The sequence below is a fragment of the Stegostoma tigrinum genome, chromosome 1, assembly GCF_030684315.1.
Source record: "Stegostoma tigrinum isolate sSteTig4 chromosome 1, sSteTig4.hap1, whole genome shotgun sequence".
Lineage (NCBI taxonomy): Eukaryota > Metazoa > Chordata > Chondrichthyes > Orectolobiformes > Stegostomatidae > Stegostoma > Stegostoma tigrinum.
Window position 1 is genome coordinate 154,862,999 of NC_081354.1, and position 26,373 is coordinate 154,889,371.

At 41.2% G+C, this 26,373-nt stretch overlaps 1 protein-coding gene across 20 annotated transcripts in view; it reads left to right on the forward strand.

Annotated features, from left to right (window-relative positions):
• The window catches only part of LOC125457292 (transcription factor 4-like), a 610,802-nt gene that overhangs the window by 335,064 nt on the left and 249,365 nt on the right, over nucleotides 1–26,373 (forward strand). Inside the window, exon 1 of one of the 20 annotated variants that reach the window (XM_048541447.2) lies at nucleotides 10,144–10,373. The exons of the other annotated variants lie outside the window; for them this stretch is intronic. Coding sequence (XP_048397404.1) covers nucleotides 10,338–10,373 — 36 coding nt within the window. The 5' untranslated portion in view covers nucleotides 10,144–10,337. Of the gene's footprint in view, nucleotides 1–10,143; nucleotides 10,374–26,373 lie in introns of those variants that run through there. 20 annotated transcript variants of the gene reach the window in all.

A 26,373-nucleotide genomic window follows, 5' to 3' on the forward strand; every position in this document is an offset into this window, starting at 1 on the left:
ACCCTTGAGGGTATAAATCTTTGATCTTAGAAATAAATAAATTGTTTAAACTGCAGCCGATTTACAACCTGACATTCTCAACACTTTTCTGGATTTGCAGATGCATAATCTGTTGATGGTCAGCAGGCCAGTTGTTGCCATTGACTCCAACTGTAAACATTGGAGCTTCTTCACAGTAACCCAGTCTTGACTACTTTTAATCTTTGGAAATGAAATGCACTTGGGGATTCCCTTAGTACTGTCCTGGTTTCTTTCGTCTCTCTGTCTCTCTTTGCCTACACCTCATTAAGATGCAAGGTGACCATGTCCCAACATGTGCTATCCACAAACCTCTCGACGTCATGACTGCACTGTCTGGCCTCCAGCTGCCATTCAAGCTCCAAAGCCCTCAGCTTGATTTACTCCAGCTGGCTGCAGTACCTATACAAAGAATCACCGAGAACATGAAGACCATCCAGGACCTGCCACATGTTGCACAATGAGGACATCATAGACCTACCTCCTCAACAAATACAGACATGTGCTTTTATTTAACTTTACTCTGAGAAAAATTTTATTTGTGCTTATGGCCTGGATCCCACTCAGGTCTCCCATCATCTGGATCTCACCTCACCCTCCCCTCTCGGCGATGCTGTCTGACTGTCTGACATAGGATCCTCGCCTCACCCACCCGCCTCGCTGATGCTGTCTGTCTGACTGACTTATACAGGATCTTCACTTTGTTCTCTCCTTTGTTTGGCAGCTGTTTATCCAGAGAGTCGGAGAGTTGTGGGAGATGTTGTTGGCATGTTCTGTTAGTGCTGATTCACTATTTACCTTCAAGAAACACCTGCCCTGGTTCTTGGCTGGGTAGGTATCACTGCTAACAAGAAATAGCTTCCAACTAATATAATTCAGGGTCAGTGTGGCCCCCTGGATTAGTTTCAATCGCTTGCAGGAATTGGAGACAAAAAGTATGTGCGGTTTGGTCTCAATTAAGGAAGAATATACTTACATTGGAAGCAGTTCAGAGAAGGTTCGCTTGTCTGATTTCCAGAATGAAAGGGTTGCCTCAGGAGGAAAGGCTGAGCAAGTTGGGCCTATATTCTGAAGTTTGGTAAAATAACAGGTGACCTAAATGAAACACCCAAGTTCCTGAGGGGGCCTGATAGGATGTGTGTTCAGACAATGATTGCTCTTGTAGAGGATTTTAGAATTGGGGGCGCAATTTAAATATAGAGGGGAGTCCCAATTAAGATTGAGATTTTTTTTCCCCTAAGAATTGTTACTCTATCAAATTCCCAACACCACAGAGCAGTGAAGACTGGATCCTTGAACATAGTGGGTTTATTGTACAGAGTTTAGCTTAACAGGGGAGTTTATGGGAAACATCAAGAAATTAGGACAAAAACGAAGTTGCTGGAAAAGCTCAGCAGGTCTGGCAGCCTCTGAAGGAAAAATCAGATTTAACATTTCAGGCCCAGTGACCTTCCTCAGTTCTTCCTCACTGGATCCAAAACTTCAACTCTGACTTTTTCTTCACAGATCCTGCCAGACATGCTGAGCTTTTCCAGCAACTTCAGTTTTTGTTCCTGATTAATAACATATGCAGTTATTCTGATTTTTATTAAGAAGGTAGAGTTATGGTTGCAATCAGATTCACAATATTATTAAATGGCACAGCTAGCTGAATGGGCCAAACAGCCTGCTCTTGTACTAATTCCTTATGACCTTGTTTTCCAGATTTCTGAGCCATAATCGGCTTTTATTTAATCTGGTTTCTCATCTCTACTAGGAGACTAGTTGGAGGTGCCCTAGTGGCTAGTGGGTCCCTTGATATATAAGGACACATACTGTTAAGGGACAGGCTGGATAGGCCAGCTGATCTTTTCCTATGTGACAATGTCATTTCTTCTAATCAATGACCAAACCAGCTTTGTAGCTTCCTCAACATATGTATCCAGCTGCACCTTTCGAACTCAAATCTTTTGTCTTTGTGAATGACGGAGACTGCTCTAACCCACTCCAAACCCATTCACTTACACAGAGTTAAAATCAGACTCGATGCTGCTAGTTCTTTAATCAGCTCCAAATCTTAACTCTTATTCTGCTGCTTCACCTGAGGTAATACTGATGTCATCATGTCCAACTGTATCCTTGCTTTTTGTGGTTGCATTGTGATTGTCCTTATATTCCCATACCCCAAACTAAAAATGCTTGGTTTCTTAACTTGTTTATTTTCTTTTCTTCTCCTTGCTCCTGATACAATTCCTTAGGACACTAATGTTTCCTCATATTTGTTGTTTGTTATTTGTTTCATGACAGCCTGACCCAAATAGGCTCTCGTCTTTCTTGAGTATTTAAATCCTCTCAGTACTTCTGTGGATGTCCTGTTAAAATTGTATTACTGCGTGACTACAGTTAACACTGCCTTGCCCTCCTTAATCTCCCAGGAACCTATAATTCTTACCTTATTCCCTCTTTCCCCATGTCCTTGATGCTCCAACATTATGGGAAATCCACTACTTGCAATGTAGCATATCCAATGTTGATAAAAATTCCATGGCACTGTTTCTGAGCAGGGAACTTGTCCTGGAATCCTTTCTCAGCCAACCGTATTAAAAACAAATGAACTGGTCAGTCATTTCACTGAAGTTTGAGGTCTTGACATATTCAATATTGCTGCCACATTTGTCTGCATGATAGCTGCCATATTTCAATGATACATCCTAAACTCTTTGAACAGAAGTAAAGAGATGTGATAAATGAAGCATTTTTCTTTTATTTCGCAAGAGTTGATAAAATTTCAGATTAATGAGAATCAAATTTATCACCCCAAAATATGATGAGTATAATTTGCATTATCCTGCAGATTCAATTCAGTAGATGCATGATAAAGTAGATGGAAATTCCAACTTGCTTTTGAATGTGGAGGAGAGTGAAGGAGAAGCATTTGATAAACCATTGTTAACGATAGGATCTGCAATCAATCAAAGTGGTGTTGTCATGTACATATGAAGATCATCAATTTACCAGTTACGCTTTTCTCTTTGGAAAGAAGTATCTAAATTTTCTTTTTAAAGAAATAATTTTATTACTGTAGTAATTTTATGTCACTGAATTGCTGGCTTCTGCTTTGACTTTGCCATTCTCTGGAAGCATGCAATTTGAGCCATTTATAAGCTTCTTTCTCTACAGGCTTGAATTTGTGACATATATAACAGGCCTCTGGTTCTTAATGTTCAATTGTATAAGACGGAAAAACAACATTCTTCCTTTCCCTAACAAGTAGTTTTCATGCTTTTGCTCAAATTACTCACTGAAAATAATTCAATTGCATTGCTGTATAGTTTCGAAATATATATCTTTTATTTCAATGCTGTATCTTAGTGAGTTTGAGGTTGTCCTGTCTCCTCTCCATTGCTCTTTTGCTGTCTGTCATTCTCTCTGCCCCTCCTACGCCCCCTCATTCTCTCACTCTCATTCCCATCATCTTCCTTTTGCTGGATTCTTGAGGGAAAGGATTAGAATAAGAGAAAATTACTTTCTCTGAAATTTATGTCAGAATTTAGTTTCATGAATGTGTCATGCAAGTACAGAGTTACAGTTATAATAATAGAATAATTGTTGAATGAACCAGAGGTCCTGTAAACTTTAAACTACTGACCACAAAACGTAAGTCTTAACACAGTTGGAGTCAATTGCAGTGTTAGTGACGTCCGTGCAAAACATGGCAGACAATGGCCATCTCCAGTAATCGTGAATCTGACCTTGTTGATTACGTTACCATTGCTGACTCCCACTGTACCACTATCCTCGGCGTTAGCTGAGTTGACCAGAAGTTGAACTGGACCAGCCATAAAATTACATTGCCTGTAAGAGTAGGACAGAGAATAGTAATTCTGCAACAAATAACTGACTTCTGGTCTCCCTGCTGACTGCCCAGAATCTACCAGACACAAAGGGAATGCTCCCCACTTGTCCGGATGAGTACAGCTCCAACAACACTCAAAAAGCTGGATGCCATCCAGGGCAATAGCTGTCCACTTTATTGGCGCCACATCCACCAACTTCCTTATTCACTGCCTTCTTCATTGGTGTACTGTGGAAGACAGTGTTTATCATCTACAAGGTGTACTACAACAAAACCTGTACTTTCCAAATTTGCAGTCACCGCCATCCAGCAGGGCAGATGTGTGAGAAGTGTCTATAAGTCAAATTCCCTTCCAAGCTGTACACTATCCCGACATGGAAGGATAATGCCATTTCTTCTCGAACTCTCAGTCAACATAATGGATGTACCTACATCCCAGAAACTGCAGTAATTCAATTTAGCATCTCAACATCACCCTCTTTGGGACAGTTGGAGATGAACAATCAATGCTGGCTGAGCTGGTGATTACACAAAGAGTTTTATAATTGTGATGAAAATACAGATCTGAATTTAAATTTTGATTAGCTTGTATGTGGGTGATACTAAGACAGGATTTTAAAAGTACACCTTCAGTGCAAAATTGATTCAAAATTATAATTATCAATGCATTTTTCTCCGCTGTCCTTGCTTGAGCCAATTACGTCTTCTCATCCTTTTTAAAACTGAAAAGTTTGGAAATTGGAGTCGTCATTGTTACTATTTACAGTGTTTTGTAAGTTAGTAAGTACATTTTACTGAAATATCCTAAAATAATATAAATTAATAACAAATTAGGATAATAGAAGTGTTTGCATGTAATGGCCAGTAAATCTTTCTATTGTGTAGTTATGTAAATATCACTACTATCCAATCTTTCATCCTTTGCCTCCACCCTTCTGTAAAAGAATGGAAATTTTGCATCGATCAAAATCTGTCTGCTAAAATTTATCAAAGCTGGAGGTAGACTTCATTATTTGCATTGCTGACATATGGTTTGTAAACTGCGCTCATGTCGAAATGAACTGCAGCTAAACTGGCATGAATTCAGGGTTTTACAGTGACTGAGAGACCACCTGCTTCAGCTCTTATTTGAGCATAGGTAAAGAGGAGGTCACTCCGTTCCTCAGACCCTATCTGACCAGCCTATTCGATGTGGCTGATCTCAACCTTAACTCGAGTTATCCGCCTGAGCTCCATAGCCTTTAATGCACTGGTTTGAAAGCAGTCTTATCACTCATGGCTTTGAAATTTTCGGTTGATCTACTCTCAGCAACTTTCTCTGAGGCGTGAATTCCAGATTTCAGCGATTATTATTGTATGAAGGTATGCTTCCTGGCATCATCCCTAAATGGCTGCAACTTTGTAATTATGGACTCCCATATTTGTTTTTTTTTAGCAAGGGGTTTTTGTGATGTTCATCTCGCTGGCACTGTGTTTAAATTCCAGATGATCACCGTTTCTGATGCTGCAAGCCAGAAACTGTCCTTTACGCCTGTGGTCCTGTCCTGTTCATAGATCATAGAATCCATACAGCATGGAAGCAGGGCATTTGACCCATCAAGTAGCTTTAAATAGAGGGGTGAAAGATATAGGACAGATGTCAGAGGTAGTTTCTTTACTCGGAGAGTAATAAGGGAATGGAATGCTTTGCCTGCAACAGTAGTAGATCCGCCAACATTAGGTACATTTAAGTCGTCATTGGATAAGCATATGGACGTACAAGGAATAGTACAGGTTAGGTGGGCTTGAGATCGGTATGACAGTTCGGCACAACATCGAGGGCCGAAGGGCCTGTACTGTGCTGTAATGTTCTATGTTCTAAGTCCACAACAGCCCTCCAAAGAGCATCCCATCCCGACCCACCCCCAACCTTGTCCCTGTAACTTTGCATTTCCCATAGCTAATCTAGCTAACCTTACACTCCTTGACAATACAGGGTAATTTAGCATGGTCAATCTGCCTAACCTGCATATCTTTGGACTGTGGGAGGACACGGGAACACCCGGAGGAAATTCACACTGACATAGGGCGAATATGTACTTCTCACGGTCAGAATTGAATCCAGGTCCTTGGTCCTGTGAGGCAGCAGTTCTAGCCACTGAGCCACCATGCCGTCCATAGTTATCCTCAAACAATTGATCAGCAAGGCTAGTTAGCTCCTTCATTCACTGACAAGGGTCCTGGAGGTCGACAGGTGGTGGAAAGGACCCATTGCTGCTCATTAGTAAGATTCAAGATTTGTACCTTAAACCCAAGGGGAAAATATGAAATTCTTTTCTCAATATGAACAGTCTGATCTTTGTTTTTGCAGCATTTTCCTGATTTTCTTGCCAATGTTCAAGGTAACGAAAAGCTCTTTTGTTCTGGAATGCACAACCCAAGAAAGTAAGGTCAAAAGGAGAAATCCTATCAATTCCCTTAACCATTGTAACTACTTGAACAAGATCACTTCTCAAAATTTTATTCGGGGGATGTTGGCACCATGTCTGGGCCAACATTTATTATCTCTTCCTAGTAACTCTTGAGAAGGTTGTGAGCCACCTTCTTAAACTGCCGTGATGTGGAGGTGCCGGTGTTGGACTGGGGTGGACAAGGTCAGAAGTCAAATGCTACCAGGTTATAGCCCAACAGATTTATTTGAAATCATAAATTTTTGGAGCACTGCTGCTTTGTCAGGTGAAGCAGCAGTGCTCCGAAAGCTTGTGGCTTCACATAAACCTGTTGCACTATAACCTGGTGCTGTAACTTCTGACCTTTCTTGAACTTCTGCAGTTAATTTGCAATCGTTAGACCCACAGTGCTTGTATGGATGTTGACCCAGTGTCACTGAAGCAGCTGCGATACATTTCTGCATCAGGATGAGTAGTGTCTTGGAGGGGAAACGTGCAGCTGTCTGCAGCCCTTGACCTTTAGATGGTGGTAGCCATGAGTTTGGAAGGTAGGTCTGAGGAACCTCGGTTGAACTCCATAGTACATCATGTAAATGGTATCCACTGCTGCTGCTAAGCGTTGGTGGTGAAGGGAGTGGATGTAGTGTCGTCAAGCGAGCTGCTTTGACTTGGATGGTGTCAAGCTTCTTGAGGATTGTTGGTGCTGCACCCATCCAGCAAGTGGAGAATATTCCATCTCACTCCTGATTTTTGCCTTGTAGATGGTGGATAGACTTTGGAAAGCCAGGAGGTAATTTCTTGTTGCTTCTGACCTTCTGTTTTAGCTGCACTAGTCATACGACAGGTCTAGTTCAGATTCTGGTCAAATGTAATCCCACAGTTTTGTCATTGGAATTCAGAGATGGTGATGTCATTGAATGTCAAGGGGCAATGATTAGCCTCTGCTTTATTGGAGATGATCATTGAAAAGTGCTCATGTAACACAGTTGTTACTGGCCACTTGTTTTTCTGATATTGTCCTGGACATGCTGTTTGAACATGGACTGCTTCAGTATTTGAGGAGTTGCAAATGGTCCTGAACATTGTGCAGTCATCAGCAAACATCCCCCCACTTCTGACATAATGATGGAGGAAAGGTGATGAAGCAGCTGAAGATGTTTGAGCCCAGGACACTACCCTGAGGAACTCCAGCAGAAGTGTCCTGAAGCTGAGATGACTGACCTGCAAAAATCACAATCATCTTCCTATGTATCAAATATGACCACAATCAGCAGAATTTTCCCCTTGATTCCAGTTTTGCTAAGGCATCTTCTTGCCACACTCAGTCAAATATGACCTTGATTTCAAAGGAGATTGCTCTCAGCTCACATCTGAAACGCAGCTGTTTTATCTATGTTTGAACCAAGGCAGTATCAGTTTACTGATGATTCAGTGAAGACATCGTTAGACAGGATGATAATTGACCAGGTTGGATTTGTCCTTCTTTTTGTGTACAGGGCATACCTAGGCAATTTTCCACATTGCCAGATAGATGCCAGTGTTGTAGCTGTATTGAGATGCAGCAGTTTCTGAAGATCGTGATTTTAATACTATTGCCAAAATGTTGTCAGGGCCCATCACTCTTTGTATCCATTTCCTCCTGCTGTTTTTAGATATCATGTGAAGTGAATCGAATTGGGTGAAGGCAAGTATCTTTGATACTTAGGGATCTCTGGAGAAGGCCACATTGGATCACCCATTTGGAATTTCTAGCCAAAGATTGCTGGAAATGCTTCAGCTGTTGTCTTTTGCAGTGATGCGCTAGGCTGCATTGAGGATGGGGATATTTCGAGAATCATCGTGGGTTGCTTAGTTATCTGCCACCTCTTGCAACTGAATGTGGCAGGAATACAGGTTTTAGGTCTGATCTATTTGTTGTGGAATTACTCAGCTCTCTTTATCACTTGCTGCTTCTGTTTCGATTACAAGGGTTCAGTGGTTACAAACACGGAGCAAAAACAAGTTGCTCCACCCACTGCATCCCAAAACCAGCCCAGCCTGTCTCTGCCTCCCTAACCTGTTCTTCCTCTCACCCATCCCTTCCTCCCACCCCAAGCCGCACCCCCATCTCCTACCTACTAACCTCATCCCACCTCCTTGACCTGTCCGTCTTCCCTGGACTGACCTATCCCCTCCCTACCTCCCCACTTATACTCTCTCCACCTATGTTCTTTTCTGTCCATCTTCGGTCCGCCACCCCCTCTCTCCCTATTTATTCCAGAACCCTCACCCCATCCCCCTCTCTGATGAAGGGTCTAGGCCCGAAACGTCAGCTTTTGTGCTCCTGAGATGCTGCTTGGCCTACTGTGTTCATCCAGCCTCACATTTTGTTGTGCTGGAAAAACTCAGCAGGTCCGGCAGCATCTCTGAAGGAAAAAGCAGAGTTTATGTTTCGGGCCCGGTGACCCTTCCTCAGAACTGTGGTTAGTGGTTACAAGCTGAATTAGCTCGTTGCTCCTTAATGTCAAACACTGATTCTTTAAAGAAAACATTGGACTGATTTTATGTTTTCCATGTTAATTAAAAATTAAGACTAGGTTAATTGTGGGTTTTACAACTATGATCAATAGACTTTATTGGAGTACCTTACCAAAAGAAACAGAACAAACATGCTTAAATAATGTTGAATTGCAAATCAGCTATAATCGAACTGAATAGGTTGAGGGGAGGAATGTCTTGCTCCAATTCCCACATTTATCAGAATTGAAGCAATTACAGATGAAGAATACCCACCCATACAGTGAGGTGTTCTGTATTTGCGTGTTTATGCGAATCAGGAGCCAGTAACAACGACAATTTGCATATAGTCATGCCAAATGCCTTCACTTGATCAAAAACCTGGAGCTTCTTTCTTAATAGTGCTGCAGGTGTATTTGCACCTAATGGGGAATGCATGACTCAAGAAGGCAAAGCATCAGTGCCATCTCAAGAGCCTTTAGGGATGGGTGCTAAGTGTTGGCTATGGGGTGCTGAATCTGTGGAACTTAGAACTGCTGTGAAGTCCAAATCATAGGGTGTGTTCAAGGCAGAGATGGATAGGTCCTTTATTGATAAGGGGATCAAAGGTTACGGGGAGAAGGCAGGAGAATGGGTTTGAGAAATATGTCTGCTATGGTAGAATGGCAGAGCAGCCTCGATGACCAAATGACCTAATTCTGCTCCTATATCTTAAGATCTAATGGCACAGACAGCAAAGTCCACATCCCCAGAGTAATTTTTTTTTTAAAAAGTGAACAGTTTCCATGTTGAGTTCTGAGCTGTGGATTTCACTTCCGTTCAGATTGTAAAATTTGCCATTTCAGCAAGAGAAGTAGATTGCTATTAAAATTGTGCATTTTCCATTACCATTTGAAACTCAAACTTTTTCTTGTCCAAAATGAACCAACAAAAAACAAATTGCTTCATAACTAATCTATTTCTTTCCACAACAAGTAAAAGTTGAGTTATCAACAAAATGACTGTTGTGAATTGATTTATTTTCCACTTCACAGGAGTTGTCTGCCATGCTCCCTTTGGTGTATACTTCGTTTCTTTTAACTGAGACAGTAGGCGTTGCTGTGTCGCACTCTGTGAAAGAAATTCAGGCGTATAGACATGTTCACTAATTTACAAAAGAGGTCCTTTTTATTATTATTATTTAGCGTCTGGCTGCTGCAATAGTCCTTCAGTTCTCAGCGGGTTAACTGAAGAACAGGAGATGGATTGTAATTGGCCTATTTATGGGTGTTTTGCATGTGAATACTGTGCTAGTGAAGCATTACTAAGTCTGTTGTGAATGACAGGGTGATTAGAATTTAGATTAGGAAGCCCATTCACTACTCAGAAAGTACAGTAATTGGCTCAGTGTGGTGAAAGTTGATTACATGTAATGATAAAGTAATAATTTTGGTATTTAATATTGATCTAAATAAGCAGAAAGTTTGTGTAGTGACACCTTTAACAAGGGTTGGAAAAAATATAATCTGTGTGGTGTATCGCTGCCAGTGAGTGAAATTAAAACAGAATACCATGCTGCTATGGGGAAGTTTGCAAAGGAATCGTGTGCATTTTATGTAAGTCTGCAGCCTCGTTTAGTAATACACTGGTATAAAATAAATTAAGTGATTCCTCTCTGGAAAGATTGTTCTGTGAAAGATGTGTAGTGAATTTACTTTTAAATGTGACTTAAATTTTCAATTTAGATTTGTTGTTGATGAGATTACCCGAAGGAATTATGGATATATTTGGAAAGTTACTGATGAATGGTCTGTATGCATTGAGAGTTGGTAAAGTTGATTTTAAAAATATATTACCATCAATGTGAATTCAAGTGATTTGAAAGCATTCAATTTGTGGAAAATCTTCTGAGCTTTAGTGATAACTTTTATTAGTGAAGAAATCAATTTAAAAGTTGAGAATTCTCGTATTAGTTATCTGTGCTTCAGATGGTTTGTTGGTAATCAAGCACAATGTAGATTGCTTTGTTGAGCTGTTACATATCCACCAATTAGGGCTCCTTGAATAAGCTAAATTACTTTTATTAAATATAGTTTGCAAGAGAAATAATTATTCAAATATATAGTAAATGGACGCCGTGATGTTTGCTACTTCTATTTTTCTTTAAAATTGGGATTGAACAGCCATTAGTTTTCAACACCACTTCAGAGCTAGTAACGCAGAAAATGAAGTGACTCACAAGTGAAAGCAAGCAGGGATTGAGTGGTAGCTATCACGTCACCCTGAAGTACCAAAGTACTATTGATAAGAAACCTAACTAATGTTTTAAACATTGTTCCTATTGCCATGCTGTTACTGTACTTGAAGTAGTGACTTTTGCATTTGAAGAAATACTACCATGTCTTGATAGTTATTACTAACATTATGATGAGGGCCTGAGCATGTGTATTGGATCATTTGACATGACCTGTTGTTTATTTTGTTATTTTTTAAACGGTTGATTAAAGACTAAAATACCACACTTTAAACAAATCTGATCTTATTATACAACTGTACTACAAAATACACTTCTGATGAAAGTATAAAACCCAATTGCAGTCCAAATGTCTGATGAATCAAGGCACGTGGAAGTTAACTTTGAGGCACAATTTTACTTCCCTGTTTGTGACATGCTCGCTGTTACATCAACTCATGTTGGCTGGACTGAAGGGTCTGTTTCTGTGCTGCATTACCGTATAAGATGTGAGAGATCTGTTGCAAGTAGGACGGACCTTCTTGAATGTTTCATACTTAGGATCCAGTACTGTAATTTGTACCCCGATGCGATTTTAATGGGTTCAGTTGGTCACACAGAGACAACCTTGCTAGGTGAAGCTTTTATCACATGGATTTAGGTCTAGAAACTTGACAGCAAAGTAAGTATTAAAACAATTTTTTATGTAACATTCTTGTTGACCAGGAAAAGGAAAGCTGCACCTCTGGCTCCCAGGGTACTTCACGGTTGCATTTTAAAATCAAAATCTGACACCAAGTCACTTGCAGAGATATAAAGGTAGTTGACACAAGGCACAATCAGATGTTTAAATGAGTGTTTTAAAGGATGAATGCAAGGTGGAGATGTTGAGAGGTGTAAGGACCCTAAGCGACTGAAGGAATGGTCCACAGGGTGGAGCAATCATAATTTATGACGCAGACGAGGCTGGATTAGGGAATTGCCAATATCTCGGAGGGTTGGGGTTCTGGAAGAGATCACAGGGAAATGAATGGGCTGTGACACAAAAGGATTTGGAAACAAGGGTGAAAATTTTAAAATTGAGACTTTGTTTCACTGGTAGTCCATGTAGGAGTGGTATGTGAATGGATTTGGTATGAGTTAAAATACGGTCAGCAAGAGCTGTGAATCAATACGATTATTTTAAGTTGAAACTTGAGTAGAATGTTCAAAATAGTTGATTGTAAATGCTTTAGGAATCTTGTTGGGGATTATTTTCACTCGTAGAAAGTGATACAGCTAAAATCTTGAGGTTTATGATGCATTGTTGTTACGTATTCAGTATCCTTTGAGCACTAACCTTCCACCCCCAACCCCCCATGGTATTCGAATGGTTCAGCAGCTGTAAAGTTAATTGACAAAGTTTTTGATTTTGAATGTTTTGAAGATTCATTAAACATTTGCAAAGAGCATTCAATAATTCACATCGGTCCCTGAATAAACTGGAAAAATGGTGGTGGTGTTATACTTATCGTACTCACAGATGAGATAAAGGGGCGATTGGAGAGTTAAATGCTGTCTCAATGGTCTAATTTTTCTGCATGTACCAGGGTAATAGAAGACAAACATTTGAAAAAGTCCTGGCAGAATTCAACCAGATTTGTATAGACAAGCTCCCAAAAGCACTTTTGCCTTTTAAATTGAGTTTAGTGGAAGCACCATACGACCTCTCAAGAAGCTAATCACTAGTCAATTCTTTCAGAGTGAGTTGAGCTTCCAAACTCTGACCCTTCACGTCACTCCATGTTCCTGCTCTACAAAACTAAATAAAAACTCTTAAAATTGCTGTTGTAGAGAATTGAAATTTGCCAAATCCCAAATCGGTGCATTTGGGGATTATTGCTGTCAATCAGCTTTATTATAAGTGAAGGAAACTGTCAAAGCAAACTAACTTTAATATTCAGAAAATAGATTTTGGGCCATTTAAAGTTCAGAACTAAAGTGGTTCCTTAGGGTTGCCAGGAATTTCTGCACAAGGTGATTTTGTTCAGAGACAGGCCTTGGGCCAGTTTAACTGAGTCGGAGGAATACCTGGAGGGCAAATACATTTGAAGTTCTTTTATTCATTTCCGTATACCTTCTGCTGTTACACTTCTAAGTTAACAAAAGGGAGGAGTAGTTTGGGCAGTGAGCCTTTTAATGGCTTCTATCTGTGTTTTCTTTTCCCCCAATTAAACCCGTAAGGACTGAACTTGGGCTCGGTAGCTCTTACTTTTGCCCAGTGAAGTTCCATCTGTTCTGAAGTAGCATATCTGGTGCAGAGACACGCTTGTACCGTGATGTGTATTAGATGGCATGTTGATAACTCGTTACTGTACTGACATCCACTGAAAATGTGCAGAACAGGCACGTCATGACATCAATCAGCATGTGGCCCTATTTTCACACCATTTTACAATTTAGGAAGTCCAAACCTGCAAACTTCAACACTCGCATAAAAGAACACATTACTGGGCCTGTTGAAAGTGATTATCAGCAACTCGTACGTTTGTAGCTGAATATTGATGTAAAATTTTTGGGTACACTTATTCATTCTTGCTAAAAGTTTCAACAGTGTACATTGCTTTTGCTGGTGCAGCAATATTTTTTGGCAATTTAGTGGTCTGGGCACAAACCAATTCCTCCCCAACCACCAAAACAGAAGTTGCTGGAAAAGCTGAGCAGCTCTGGCAGCATCTGTGAAGAAAAAAAAACAGAGTTGACGTTTCGTCCGGTGACTCTTCCTCAATTCCTCCACGTGCGGTCCCATAGACCACCATCTTGGAATTAAGCATGTCTAGGAGAATGAGCAGAAGACACAACAGGAGAAGTGGATGGGCAGGCAACCATACCAACCCAGGCTGTTGAGTTCCCACTAATTGAATGTCACCAAAGGCCAAGGTTTGAGATGCCTGTGCTTCACTGAAATTTACCATTTGCAACAGCTGTGCAGATGATTAACTTTTACGTTGGTAGGAACATAAGAACTAGGAGCAGCAGTTGACTGTATGGCATTAAGGGCTTGCTTTGCTGTTCAGTACAATCACACTTGACCTTCTGCTCCATTTCCTGTTTCTGCATGCACTCCTTATCCCTCGATTCCCAGAGACACCAGAAATGTGTCTTCGGCACCTATAAATATATTCAACATCAATAACCCCTTTGGATAGAGATTTCCAAATATTTACAAACCCATTTCTCCTAATTTCTCCTCCATTCTTCTAACTCCAGACAGCATAGGCCCAGTATGCTTCTCATGTAATGTTTCTCCTCATAGGACAACCATCTCATCACAGGGACCAACCTAGCTTCACACTACCAGCAATGTGTGTCTGTCCTTCCTTTAGAGACCAAAATTGGGCACAGTGTTGTAGTCAGTGGATTTTGATTTCTGACCAAATTGCCTGCCACAGTAGTAGATTTGCCAAATTTAGGTACATGTAAGTCGTCATTGGACAAGCATATGGACGTACATGGAATAGTGTAGGTTAGATGGGCTTGAGATCGGTATGAAGGTCGGCACAACATTGAGGGCTGAAGGGCCTGTACTGTGCTGTAATGTTCTATGTATGTTTGAAGGTGGGGAGAGGTCAGGGAAAGAGGGCTGCAGGGGCGCAAGGTGTTCAGGACTGGTGTTGATGTTGTAAAATACGGCAGACTTCAAACTCCCATTTTGTTCGGGAGGAAGGGTTGCAGAAATTGAGGCATCAGACAGGTTTCCCTTAAGGCCTATCAAGGCCCTTAAGTGATCGGCTAAAGGCCGCTATAGAACCTCCTGTAACTAACACCAGTATTTTACCCACCCTGTGGAGAAATCAATATCACGTGTTTGGGCCAGCAGATTTTGCTGGGTGGTTTTACTGAGGCTGGTTCCATCCGTCCTTTGAGTGGCTCTTTTGCCTGCAGAAGGCACTCACTATCAACAAGATCAAATCCTCATTTAACCACATCATGGTGCTCTCTCAATCCAGACCACAAACCCCAAAGCTTCTAGTTGGGGCCTACCAGCCAGACACTGACAATATCCTGGAATTGGCTTCAGTCCAGCTTCCATTTAACTTCTTTCCTTGGGAGAACAAGGAATAGTCCCAACAGTGATCAATGCTCATACTCATGGAATCCTCAAACTACAGTGCAACCAACCAATCAGAACTTCTTCTCCAGAGATAATGGGAACTGCAGATGCTGGAGAATCCGAGATAACAAAGTGTGGGGCTGGATGAACGCAGCAGGTCAAGCAGCATTTTAGGAGCACAAAAGCTGACATTTCGGGTCTAGACCCTTCTTCAGAGAGGGGGATGGGGAGAGGGTTCTGAAATAAATAGGGAGAGAGGGGGAGGCAGACTGAAGATGGATAAAGGAGAAGATAGGTGGAGAGGAGAGTATAGGTAGGAAAGTAGGGAGGGGATAGGTCAGTCCGGGGAGGACGGACAAGTCAAAGAGGCGGGATGAGGTTAGTCAGTGGGAAATGGAGGTGTGGCTGGAGGTGGGAGGAAGGGATAGGTGAGAGGAAGAACACTTTATGGAGGCAGGGACGAGCTGGGCTGGTTTTGGGATGCATTGGGGGGAGGGGACGAGCTGGGCTAGATTTGGGTTGCAGTGGGGGAAGGGGAGATTTTGAAGTTTGTGAAGTCCACATTGATACCATTGGGCTGCAGGGTTCCCAAGCGGAATATGAGTTACTTCTTCTCCGGTTTACTTTTAATTCATTCATTGATTATGGACATCTCTAGCTCAGCAAGTGTTTAGCCCACCCCTAGTTGACCTATAGAAGCTTCAGGTGAGATGCCTTCTTGAACTGCTGCAGTTGTTGGGATGTACAAACACCCACTGAACTGTAAGGAAGGTAGTTCCAGGATTTTGACCAAGCATTAAGTAAGGAACAACAACATATTTCCTCGTCAAGATGGTTAGTGGCTTAAACGTAAACTCTCACATGCTGGTGTACCCTTGTGTCTGCTGTCCTTGTCCCTGTAGGCAGTAGAGGATGTGGGGTTGGTAAGTTGCTGTTGAAGATGTCTTGGTGATGTACTGCCGTGCATCTTTCAAATAATACACATTCCTGCTGTTGTGTGTGGTAGAGAAGAGTGAATGTTACAGGTAGTAGATAGGGTGCTATTTAAGCAGAATGCTTTGTCCGAGGTAGTGTAAAGCTCCTCGAATATTGTTGTAGCTACACCAATCCAGACAAATAGTGTGTATTCTGTCACACTCCTGACTTGTGCCTTGTACGTGGAGGACAGGAATTGGAGAGGCAGGAGGTCAGTTACTGGCTGCAGGATTCCCAGCCTTTAACCTATTTTGTCAGTCACAGTATTTATGACGCTGGTCTCCGTTTAGTTCATGGTAATTGGTTATCCACCAGAATGTTTTTAGTAGAAAATTCTATAGAACCATATGGAATGAGATCTTTCAACCCATAGTGTCTGTATTAATCCTCCAAAGAACATCCCACCAAAACCCAGCCCCCAAGCTATCCCGTAACACCACATTTACCACAGCTAGCCTGCGTAGCTTGCTCATCCCTGGACACTATGCGCAGTTTAGCATGGCCAGTCCACCTAGCCTGCACATCTTTGGACTGTAGAAGGAAACCAGAGACTCCGCGGAAATCCATGCAGACACAAGGAGAACATACAAACTCCTCACTGACAGTCGACCAAGGCTAGAATCAAACCCAGGTCTCTGCTGCTGTGAGACAGCAGTGCTAACCACTGTATCACTGCGCTGCCCTTGCCCAGTTGTCGTGCCATTAATGTCAGAGGGTGATGATTAGATTGTTTCTTTTCGGATATGGTCATTGTCTGGAACTTACAAATGTTACTTGCCACTTACCAGCTCAAGCCTAGATGTTGTCCAGGTCTTAGTGTGGACTCTTTTGGTTCTGAAGAATCATTAATGGCACTGAACCTTGTGCAATTATCAGCGAACATCTCTACTTCTAACCTTATGATAGTGTGTTGGTGCTGCAGGGTGAGATGAGGCAAACATAATGTTCTGTAAAATCTAGCTCCTGCTGTGATATCTCTTAAGCAGTAGACAATTGTAATGAAATTTCCTTTTTGTTGTACTTCCAACAAAGGCCAATGTGCCATTTTCCTTCCTAGCTGCATGCTGTACATCCTTGCTAGCTTTCTTTGTAGCATGTGCAAGCCCCTCTCAACATCAACATTTACAACTGATCTGTTTTTACTTGTCATCACTAAAGTGAACAATCCCACACTTGTGCACATTGCATTCCATCTGTCATTTTTGTCCATTTACCTAGTCTGTAAATATCTTTTGCAGTCTCTGTGTCTTTCTCAAAGCTTATATTGAACAAAGATTTGTATCTTCAGAATCTTCAGTACATTGTTCTCGATGTCTTCACCCAAGTCATTAATAAATGTTGCGAAATATTGAAACTAGCACTGATCTTTGTGAGATGCAGCAGTGAGTTAAATACTAAATTAAAAACCAAATGAACTGTGGATACTGTAAATCAAGAACAAACCTCGAAATTGCTGGAAAATCTCAGCAGATCTGGCAGCATCTGTGGAGAAAAATCAGAGTTAGTGTTTCAGGTCCAGTGACCCTTTCTTAGACTAGTTCTGAGAAACGGACACTCGACCCAAAACGTTAACTCTGATTTCTCTCTACTGATACTGCCAGACCTGCTGAGATTTTCCAGCAATTTCTAGCTTTGTTTCACATGCACTACATATCCCTTCACCTACTTCTTTTAGAGCATTAGGAAGTGGGTATTGAGTCTTGGGGGCTCATGAGTTGCCATCCTTCAGTGCTCTAATTCTTTCTTTCAAATTCTGTTGCTTACCTTTATTTTCCTCACTGTTATCAACCCTTTGGTCTATTATACAGTGTCCTTTTCCTAAGTCCTCAAGATAATGTTTCTTGTTTTTGCCTTTTAAAAGGCCAATGTTTACTTTACCTATTACTTTTTTATATGCTAATAATCTGATTTTATTTTCAACGCTAGGTTACTCTCATTCTTATTTTTCCCCTTTTCATCACTGTTTTCATGTTCCTTAGCTTTATAACTCTCTCAATCCTCAGGCTTACTACTATTTCATTTATAACATTATAAATCTCTTGGTGTAAATGTTTTTTCTTTAAGTTTGCTACTATTTTTGATGTTTTAGTTAACTGTGTGGTGGGTCCTACCCTTGGAAGTGTTTTTTTCTTGTTAGAATGTATCTATTGTGTGTATTTGGAAAGTACCTCCATTGTCTGCCACTGCATTTCTCTTGAGCAATTCCTAATTCACTCTGTCTTCATACCCTCTTATCCACTGTTAAAATATTAGACTTGGACCCAATCTTCGATCCCTCAAACTGAATGTAAAATTCACTCACTGCACCAAGAGGCAGTTACATTAGGTATTCATTAATTAATGTATCTACCTCATTGCACAATGCCAGTATAGTTTACCCTGTCCTTTTTTTGGTTTCCAAAATATGCTCGCCGCTAACTATTCCTGTCATGGGATGTTAGTCATTTCCCATGTTGTTAACTTGCTTTCTTCCCTTCAGCTAAATCAAAGAGTAAAAGCATCTTCCTAAATTTGATCCCATATGAGCACTGCTTAGTTTAAGATCCTCTCTACTTCTGCAGTTGTGCAGCTCATTAAAGCACGGGTTCATTGGTAAAACCTCCCTTTCCTTATTACTGACACTTGTGCTCCATAAACTGGAACCTACTTCTACTCTCTGATGAAGGGTCTAGGCCTGAAACGTCAGCTTTTGTGCTCCTGAGATGCTGCTTGGCCTGCTGTGTTCACCCAGCCTCACATTTTATTATCTTGGATTCTCCAGCATCTGCAGTTCCCATTATCTCTCACCTACTTCTACTAGGTCAGCTTTAAACTGCACGTTAATTTGTCTAGTCTTAATTCCTCTTTGCCAACTTTCACATGGCTCAGATACTCGTTATTTTTGAGGTTCGGCTTTTGATGCCTACCTCCCCTTATCGACTACACAGAATCTCTTTCATTGTCCTAACTGTGTTGTCGGTACACACGTGGATCCAGTTCTTGTGGTCCATCCTTCCCAGCTGTCCAGGCTCGAGCACATGCCCTGAACTCAGGTTCCTAGCATGTAGCATGGCTTTCAGCACTCTCTTGCTCTTTGCAACAACACTGTCAATCCCCCCTCACTGTACTGTCTTCTGCCATCACTACATTCCTTTTTGCTCCCTCCACTAAATGGCTTCCTGTACCATGGTGAAAGTTCAGTTCACTGATCCAACCCAGATCCATCAATCATTTCAAAACAAGGTGAAAGAACTCAAACTTGTTGGGCAATTGCAAAGACACGCCTACACTCTTGACTTCTGAGCCTCTTTATCTTCCTTACTAACAGTCACATGCTTCTTACCCAGGCTAGTTACCAAATCAGAGAAACCTATCCTAAATGTTGTGAACACCACCTGGAATAAATTGTCCAGATAAGTTTCCCCTTCCTTGGTGTGTCTGTGTCTGCAGTCCAGCCTCTGGGTCTCAAACTCTGCAGCTTGAGCAACTTAAACGCAAACATTTGCTGTGGATCATAGTAATGTCCAAGGAGTTCCAGCATTCTGCAGCTGCAACATTTCTCCTGACCTGCCATTAATGTGTCTTAATTGAGTAATTAATTATTAAGTAAATTAATGTTGCTTCTCTGTTCCACTTACCCTACTAACTTTAAGCCTTGAATGGGGGCCTGGGGGCTTGTATTGCCAACATAATACGTTCCATATTTTATTCCCCTGACCTGATTTGACATGATATGTGAGGGGGAAAAAAACTTCTGAGAAATATGTACTCTTGAAAATTGATATTAATTTGCCTTTCATTCTTTGTTTGGAGTAAAATGCTTTGATTTAACCACAACATCAACTGTGGGAATTTAAAAAAAAATGTTTTTCTTGCTTTTTGTTATTGTTCCTCTCTTTTTTCTTAAAAAAAAATCCTGTCAACATCTTGGAAGTCTTTCATTAGTATGGTGTAGTATTCCAGCTTTTCCTGATAAGAGCCAAAAGAACTGCGGATGCTGTAAATCAGGAACAAAAACAAAGTTGCTGGAAAAGCTCAGCAGTTCTGCTAGCATCTGTGGAGGAGAAAAAAGAGTTAATGTTTCGGGTCCGGTGACTCTTCCTCAGAATGGAGGAAGCAGGTCTGGCAGTGTCTGTGAAGAAAATATCAGAGTTAACGTTTCAGTCCTGTGATCCTTCCTCAGATCTCAGGAACCTTAATCTGAGGAAGGGTCATTGGACCCGAAACGTTAACTTTTTTCTCCTCCACGGATGCTGCCAGACCTGCTGAGTTTTTCCAGCAACTTTGTTTTTGTTCCAGCTTTTCCTTGCTTTTTCACTTAAAGTAATTTTTAATGATTTTATTTGTCTTTCTTTCTGAAACTTGAATTATCGCACACAAGAAAAAGTCCAAGAGGAATTAATGTTACTCCCTTTGAGTTCTAATGACAAGTAGTTTACCAAGAGATTATCTTCCCCTTAGGTTTCATACAGCCAGAAAAATCAGTGTTAAAAGCAAATAATGGTTTAAATTCACAAAGGGACTCCAACTGTACAACAAATCAGAAAGAAAATCTTAGCATTCTGCATTTCTTCATCAGAATGTTGACTATCAGAGACTACATTAACTTGGCTAGTATTTATGATAAACTCTTGTGACTTCTAAGTGTGGATAATTAAAAGTCATAGTAATATTAAACAGAAGCTAGGAGAACAGCCAGTGCCATGAAGTTGCACTATTTCATAATCAAGTGAGGTTCTATTAAATATAAACATATTTGTATATAAAGTTGTTATTGTGATGTCAGTCTTCTTAACTGTGGTACTTAATGATATCCTTGCTGTTATGGATAAGTTGATACACTCTGCAGCACCGTTCTACACTTTGCCTAAAGGAAAATGTGTGTAGTCGGCTGGCTAGTTATCGGAAAACTCATTTTTCATTGACAGGGGTATCTCCTTTGCGCAATATGAATGAAAATAAGTCTATCTCCTGTATTTGAGATCAACCATTGACTTGTGTTTCGATTATTCAGCAGCGTCATTGTAATACATACAATGACTTCCGTATACACACACAGTTTTAATGAGTTATTTTGCGTTTTATGGTGAGGTGCATGCGATATAGTGAATGTCACATAACAGTGAATAACAGATGGCTGGAAATGTATTGCACCCGTGAACAGATGCTCATCCTTTTTTAAAATATAAATCTGTGTAATATATGCAGGTTACAGCTTTTGTCTGTCACGAATCGAACCTATCCTAGTTCTGCAGTAAGCATGCATTTTTTTTCCTCTAGCTGCCGCTGCATTTCCATTATCACCAGAGTGGGTAGAATCAGCCAAGTCTGATTTAATTCTTACTACGAGCTATGTGAACTGACTGAAATTCCCGCATCTTCATCTCAGCCAGGGCAGTAAGAAAAATTGAACAAGGCAATAATTATCAACTCAATTCATTTTTGTGCATGTCCTATGCTAATATATTTCTTGAGAATGGTAGACACCTGGGTATTATTGTAGAATAGATACCTAGGTGTCCAGGTACATAATTCTTTGAATTTGAATCACAGGCAGGCAAGGGTGGTTAAGGCATTTAGCATTCTTACTTTATTGCTCAGATCATCGGGTATAGTAGTTGAGACATCATGTTGAGGTTGAACAGGATATTAATTAGGCCTCTACCGGAACACTCTGCAGTTCTGGTTGCCCTGCAATAATAAGGATTTTTTAAATTGACGAGGGTTCAGAAAAGATTTACCAAGTTGTTGCTGGGAATGGAGAGTTTGAGGCTGGGACTTTTTTCAATGGAGTGTAGGAGGGTTTTGGGATGACCTTATAGAGGTTTACAAGATCAAGAAGGGCATAGATAAGCTGAAGAGCAAGGGTGCTTTCCCTAGGGTGGGGGAGTTCAAAACTAGGGCCATATTTCTAAGGTGAGAGAAGTAAGTTTTAAAAAGGACATGAAGAGCAACGTCTGTACACTGAGTGGTTTATGTGTGGAATAAACTGCTAGAGGAAGTGGTGCATGAAGATAAGTTGCAACGTTTAAAAGACGTTTGGATAAGGACATGAGTAGCGAAGGTTTGGAAGGTTATGCACTAAATGCAGGCAAGTGGGATTAGTTTAGTTTGGTAACACGGTCAGTGTGGACTAGTTGGACCGAAGGATTTGTTTCTATGCTGCATGACCTCTGACTCTGTCTGCAACCTAGACCTGTAGACTTGCCCTTAAAAGGCCTTTCAGAAATAACCTACTGCATGAAAATTTCACTGGACAGCAATTGTAATTTTCTTTGACCTTTGAGTGGATGTATAGAAAGATGCACCAATTCACTTTGCTGTCTAATGGATGTGGGACCAAATAGGAAATAAGGACAGGTTTGGGTTAGAAGACTCCTTTTCTCAATTTTGTTTCCTCCCTACAAGATGCTACCTCATACTTGGTTGTAGTTCAATGTCTACCTCAGCTATCTTGCCAAGTGAACAACTCTTAGCTTGCAAATCAAGACTGAAGTATTGACAGGTGAAGGTGGCCTGGTTGCTATATACTGGCCAAGTAATCTGTAGGACTGGACTAATGGTCCTGACACACAAGTCCAGATTCCATTACAGCAGTGGAGGAAATATAAATTAAATAAGTTGAGTATATTTAGAATTAGACACTCAATGATAGTGACCATGAACCTACCAGAAATTTATCACGTCTTATCTGATTCTGAGGTTTGTAGTGAGGTGAATGCTGGAGGACAGTTCATCAACTAATGGGATAAAGCAACCCAAAAGGTATGCTCTTCCAGTGAGATGTGAGAGATCAAGGAAAAATCAAGGAAGAAGAATCACCGGATCTGAAACGTTAGCTCTGATTTCTTTTCTTTGCAGATGCTGCCAGACTTGCTGAGCATTTCCAGCAACTTATGTTTTTGGTCCTGATTTACAGCATCCACAGTTATTTCAGTTTTTATTGAGAAATCAAATGTCCCTGACAACTATCTTCTGCAGGAAGTGCGCCCACTGCAGCAGTTCTCAGACCACACAGATCAGTTAGAGTGGTAGTTGGACTCACTGAGGGGTAGACAGGCGACAAAGTTTTGTAAATAGGATTTTCAGAGATGTGGTCACACCAAAAATTCAGCCGGATAGATTGGTGACTGCCAGGAGGTACAGGAGCCTGCCGTGGATATTCCTCTCTCAAACAAGCATACTATGTTGGATACTGTTGGAGGTGATGGTCTCTCAGGGGGAAAACAACAGCCAGATGAATGCCACTATCATTGGCTCAGCAGGAAGGGTCAACGCAAAGGCGATGGCCCAGTGGTATTATCACTGGACTTCTAATCTGAAGACCCAGATAATATTCCGGGGCCTGGGTCCAAGTCCCGTAACAATAGATGGTGGAATTTCAATTCAATAAAATACCTGGAATTAAAAATCTAATGATGACCATGAATCCATTGTCAATTGTTGGAAAAACCCATGTGATTCATTAATGTCCTTTTAGGGAAGGAAGCTTCCATCCTCACCTGGTCTGGCCTATATGTGACTTGACGTCCACAGCAATGTGGTTGACTCTCAACTACCCTCTGGGCAATTAGGGATGGGCAATAAAAGCTGCCTCACCAGCGATGCCAAAAAGAGTGTTAGAGATAGGACATTCCATAATCAGGGGCACAGATAGGTGTTTCAGTGGCCACAAGTGGCACTCCAGGATGTTGCGTTGCCTCCCTAGTGTTAGGGTCAAGGATGTCTGTGAGCATGCACAGGATATTCTGAAAGGAGATAGTGAGCATCAGAATATATTCATGCTGACAAGACAGGCAGGAAGAGAGATGCGGATGGGTCTACTTAAAGAGGATTGACAGAGTTAGGTAGAAAATTGAAAAGCAGGACCTCTGGCATTGTAATCTTGGGATTACCCCTGGTGCCATGTGCTAATGAGGCCAGACATAAGAACGTAATATATTTGAATGTGTGGCTAAAGAGTAGGTACAAGGGGAGGGTTTCAGATATCTGATTCATTGTGATCTCTGCCAGGGCAGGATGGGTTGTGCCTGAACTGAAGGGGCACCAATATCCTTACAGGGAGGTTTGCTAGTGCCACTTGGGATGGTTTAAACTAGTGTGGCAGAGAGGTGGGAACCAGAGCAGTAGATCAACACGTGGAATGATTGAGGAGAAGGTAGAGGTTAAGTCAGATAGGAAGATCCCCCATGGTAGCCTGGACCAGAAGATTAAGTCAGTGGGATCTATTTTGAGTTGGTATGTTGGATACAAAATTGGCTTGGTCGTAGAAGACAGAGGGTTGTTGTGGCAGGGTGTTTTTTCTGATTGGAGATCTGTAACCAGTGATCAGTGCTGGGACCTCTGTTGTTTGCAATGTAAATAAATGAATTGGTTAGAAATGTGGGTGGTCTGATGAGTAAGTTAGCAGGCAATACAAAAATTGTTGGAATTGTGGACAGTGAGGAAATAAGTCAAAGGATACAGCAGGATATAGATCATTTGGAAAGTTGGGCAAAAAAATGGCAGATGGAGTTTACTCTGGACAAGTGGGGTGATGCATTTGGGCAGGTCAAATGCCAGAGAACGGTATATGGTAAATAGCAGGACCCTTTAGAGTGTTGACGTACAGAGGATCTTGAGGTGCGAGTTCATATCTCTCTGAATGTGACCACACAAGTGAATAAGGTGGCAAAGAAAGCATAAAGCATGCATCCCTTCTTCAGTTGGAACATTGAATATAAAAGTTGGCAAGTCATAGAACAGTACAGCACTGTGCAGGCCCTTTGGCCCACGATATTGTGCTGATGTATTATCCTACTCTTAAGATCAAACTACCCTGCATACCCTACATTTTACTATCATCATGTTACAGCTACATAGAATTTAGTTAGGCCACATTTGGAGTATTCTGTGTAGTTCTCGTCACTACTCTACTGGAAGGATGTGGAGGCTTTAGAGAGGGTGCGACATAGGTAAGCCAGGGTGTTACCTGGATTGTAGTGAATTATCTATAAAAGAATTAGAGCAACTTGAATTGTTTTCGCTAGAACATCACAGGGTGAAAGGTGATCTGATAGAACTATATAAAGTTGAGGGGAATGTGTAGTGTGGATATTTAGAGATTTTTTTTTTCCCCAAGGGTAAAAATGTCAAATACTCGGGGGCAGAGTTTTAAGCTGAGAGGGAAAAGTTTGAAGAGATGTGCAAGGCCATTTTTTTATGTGGAGGGTGGTACAGTGCCTGAACTGTGCTGCCAAGGGAGGTGGTAGAAGCTGATACTATCAGCAACATGTAAGAGGCATCTGGACAGACACATGAGCAGGTAGAGAGTACAGAGATATGGATCATGTGCAAGATAGATAGGATTAGTTTAGAATGACATCATGGTCATCATGGACATGGTGGGGCTGAACGGCCTGTTACTGTGGGAGAGCTAGAAGGATTTCCAACCACTTTTAGCCGAAAGTGCCAAATAGATGATCCATCTTGCTGCCTCCTAAATGTTCTCAATCTTCACCAAATTCATATGAGGAAACATTGAATTTACTAGACACAACCATGGGTCAGGAAGCAGCCATCTTCTCAGGATGACCAGGGATTTGCACACCCTCAGACTGTATTAGGAACCTGTAGCCTTAAGGGCTTTCATAGCTGAACCAGATTTTGTGTTCTCCTAACACCTCAATACATTTTCACTTTGAAAGATGCACTCTGTGAGAGCAACCTGATTTTATTATCCTCAGTCGGGGTTAGAAGGATAATTCTGTATTAAAAGCTGCTTGGTAAACTCAAAGCAATTAGAATTTGAGGTGAAACCAGGAATGGATTGAATGAAACATAAAAAAGGTAACAAATTGTTGATACTAGAATAATGTCAATGTTGCAAAGGTTTTGGATGGAATACCGTGGGGGATTGATACCAAGACCCTTATTATTACTGATTGCATCAACAATTTAAACTTGATGTCATATTTGCAATGAAGCAAAATTAGTGGAGAAGTTGTGTAATTCATTGCCACGGAGTGCAGTGGAGGCCGGGACGTTGGATGCCTTCAAGGCAGAGATCGACAAATTCTTGATCTCAGAAGGAATCAAGGGCTACGGGGAGAGTGCAGGGAAGTGGAGTTGAAATGCCCATCAGCCATGATTTAAATGGCGGAGTGGACTTGATGGGCCAAGTGGCCTTACTCCTATGTCTTATGGTCTTAAAACGGCTGGGATTCACAGCAATGTAAAATCCATAAATGGGGAAAATTGATACATTGCTGCTGCATTGGAACAAAATGTGGCCAGACATACGCTGTTGATTTATTAATTGTGAAGATATAAAGGAGGTTTGTTCATAAATTTTCCA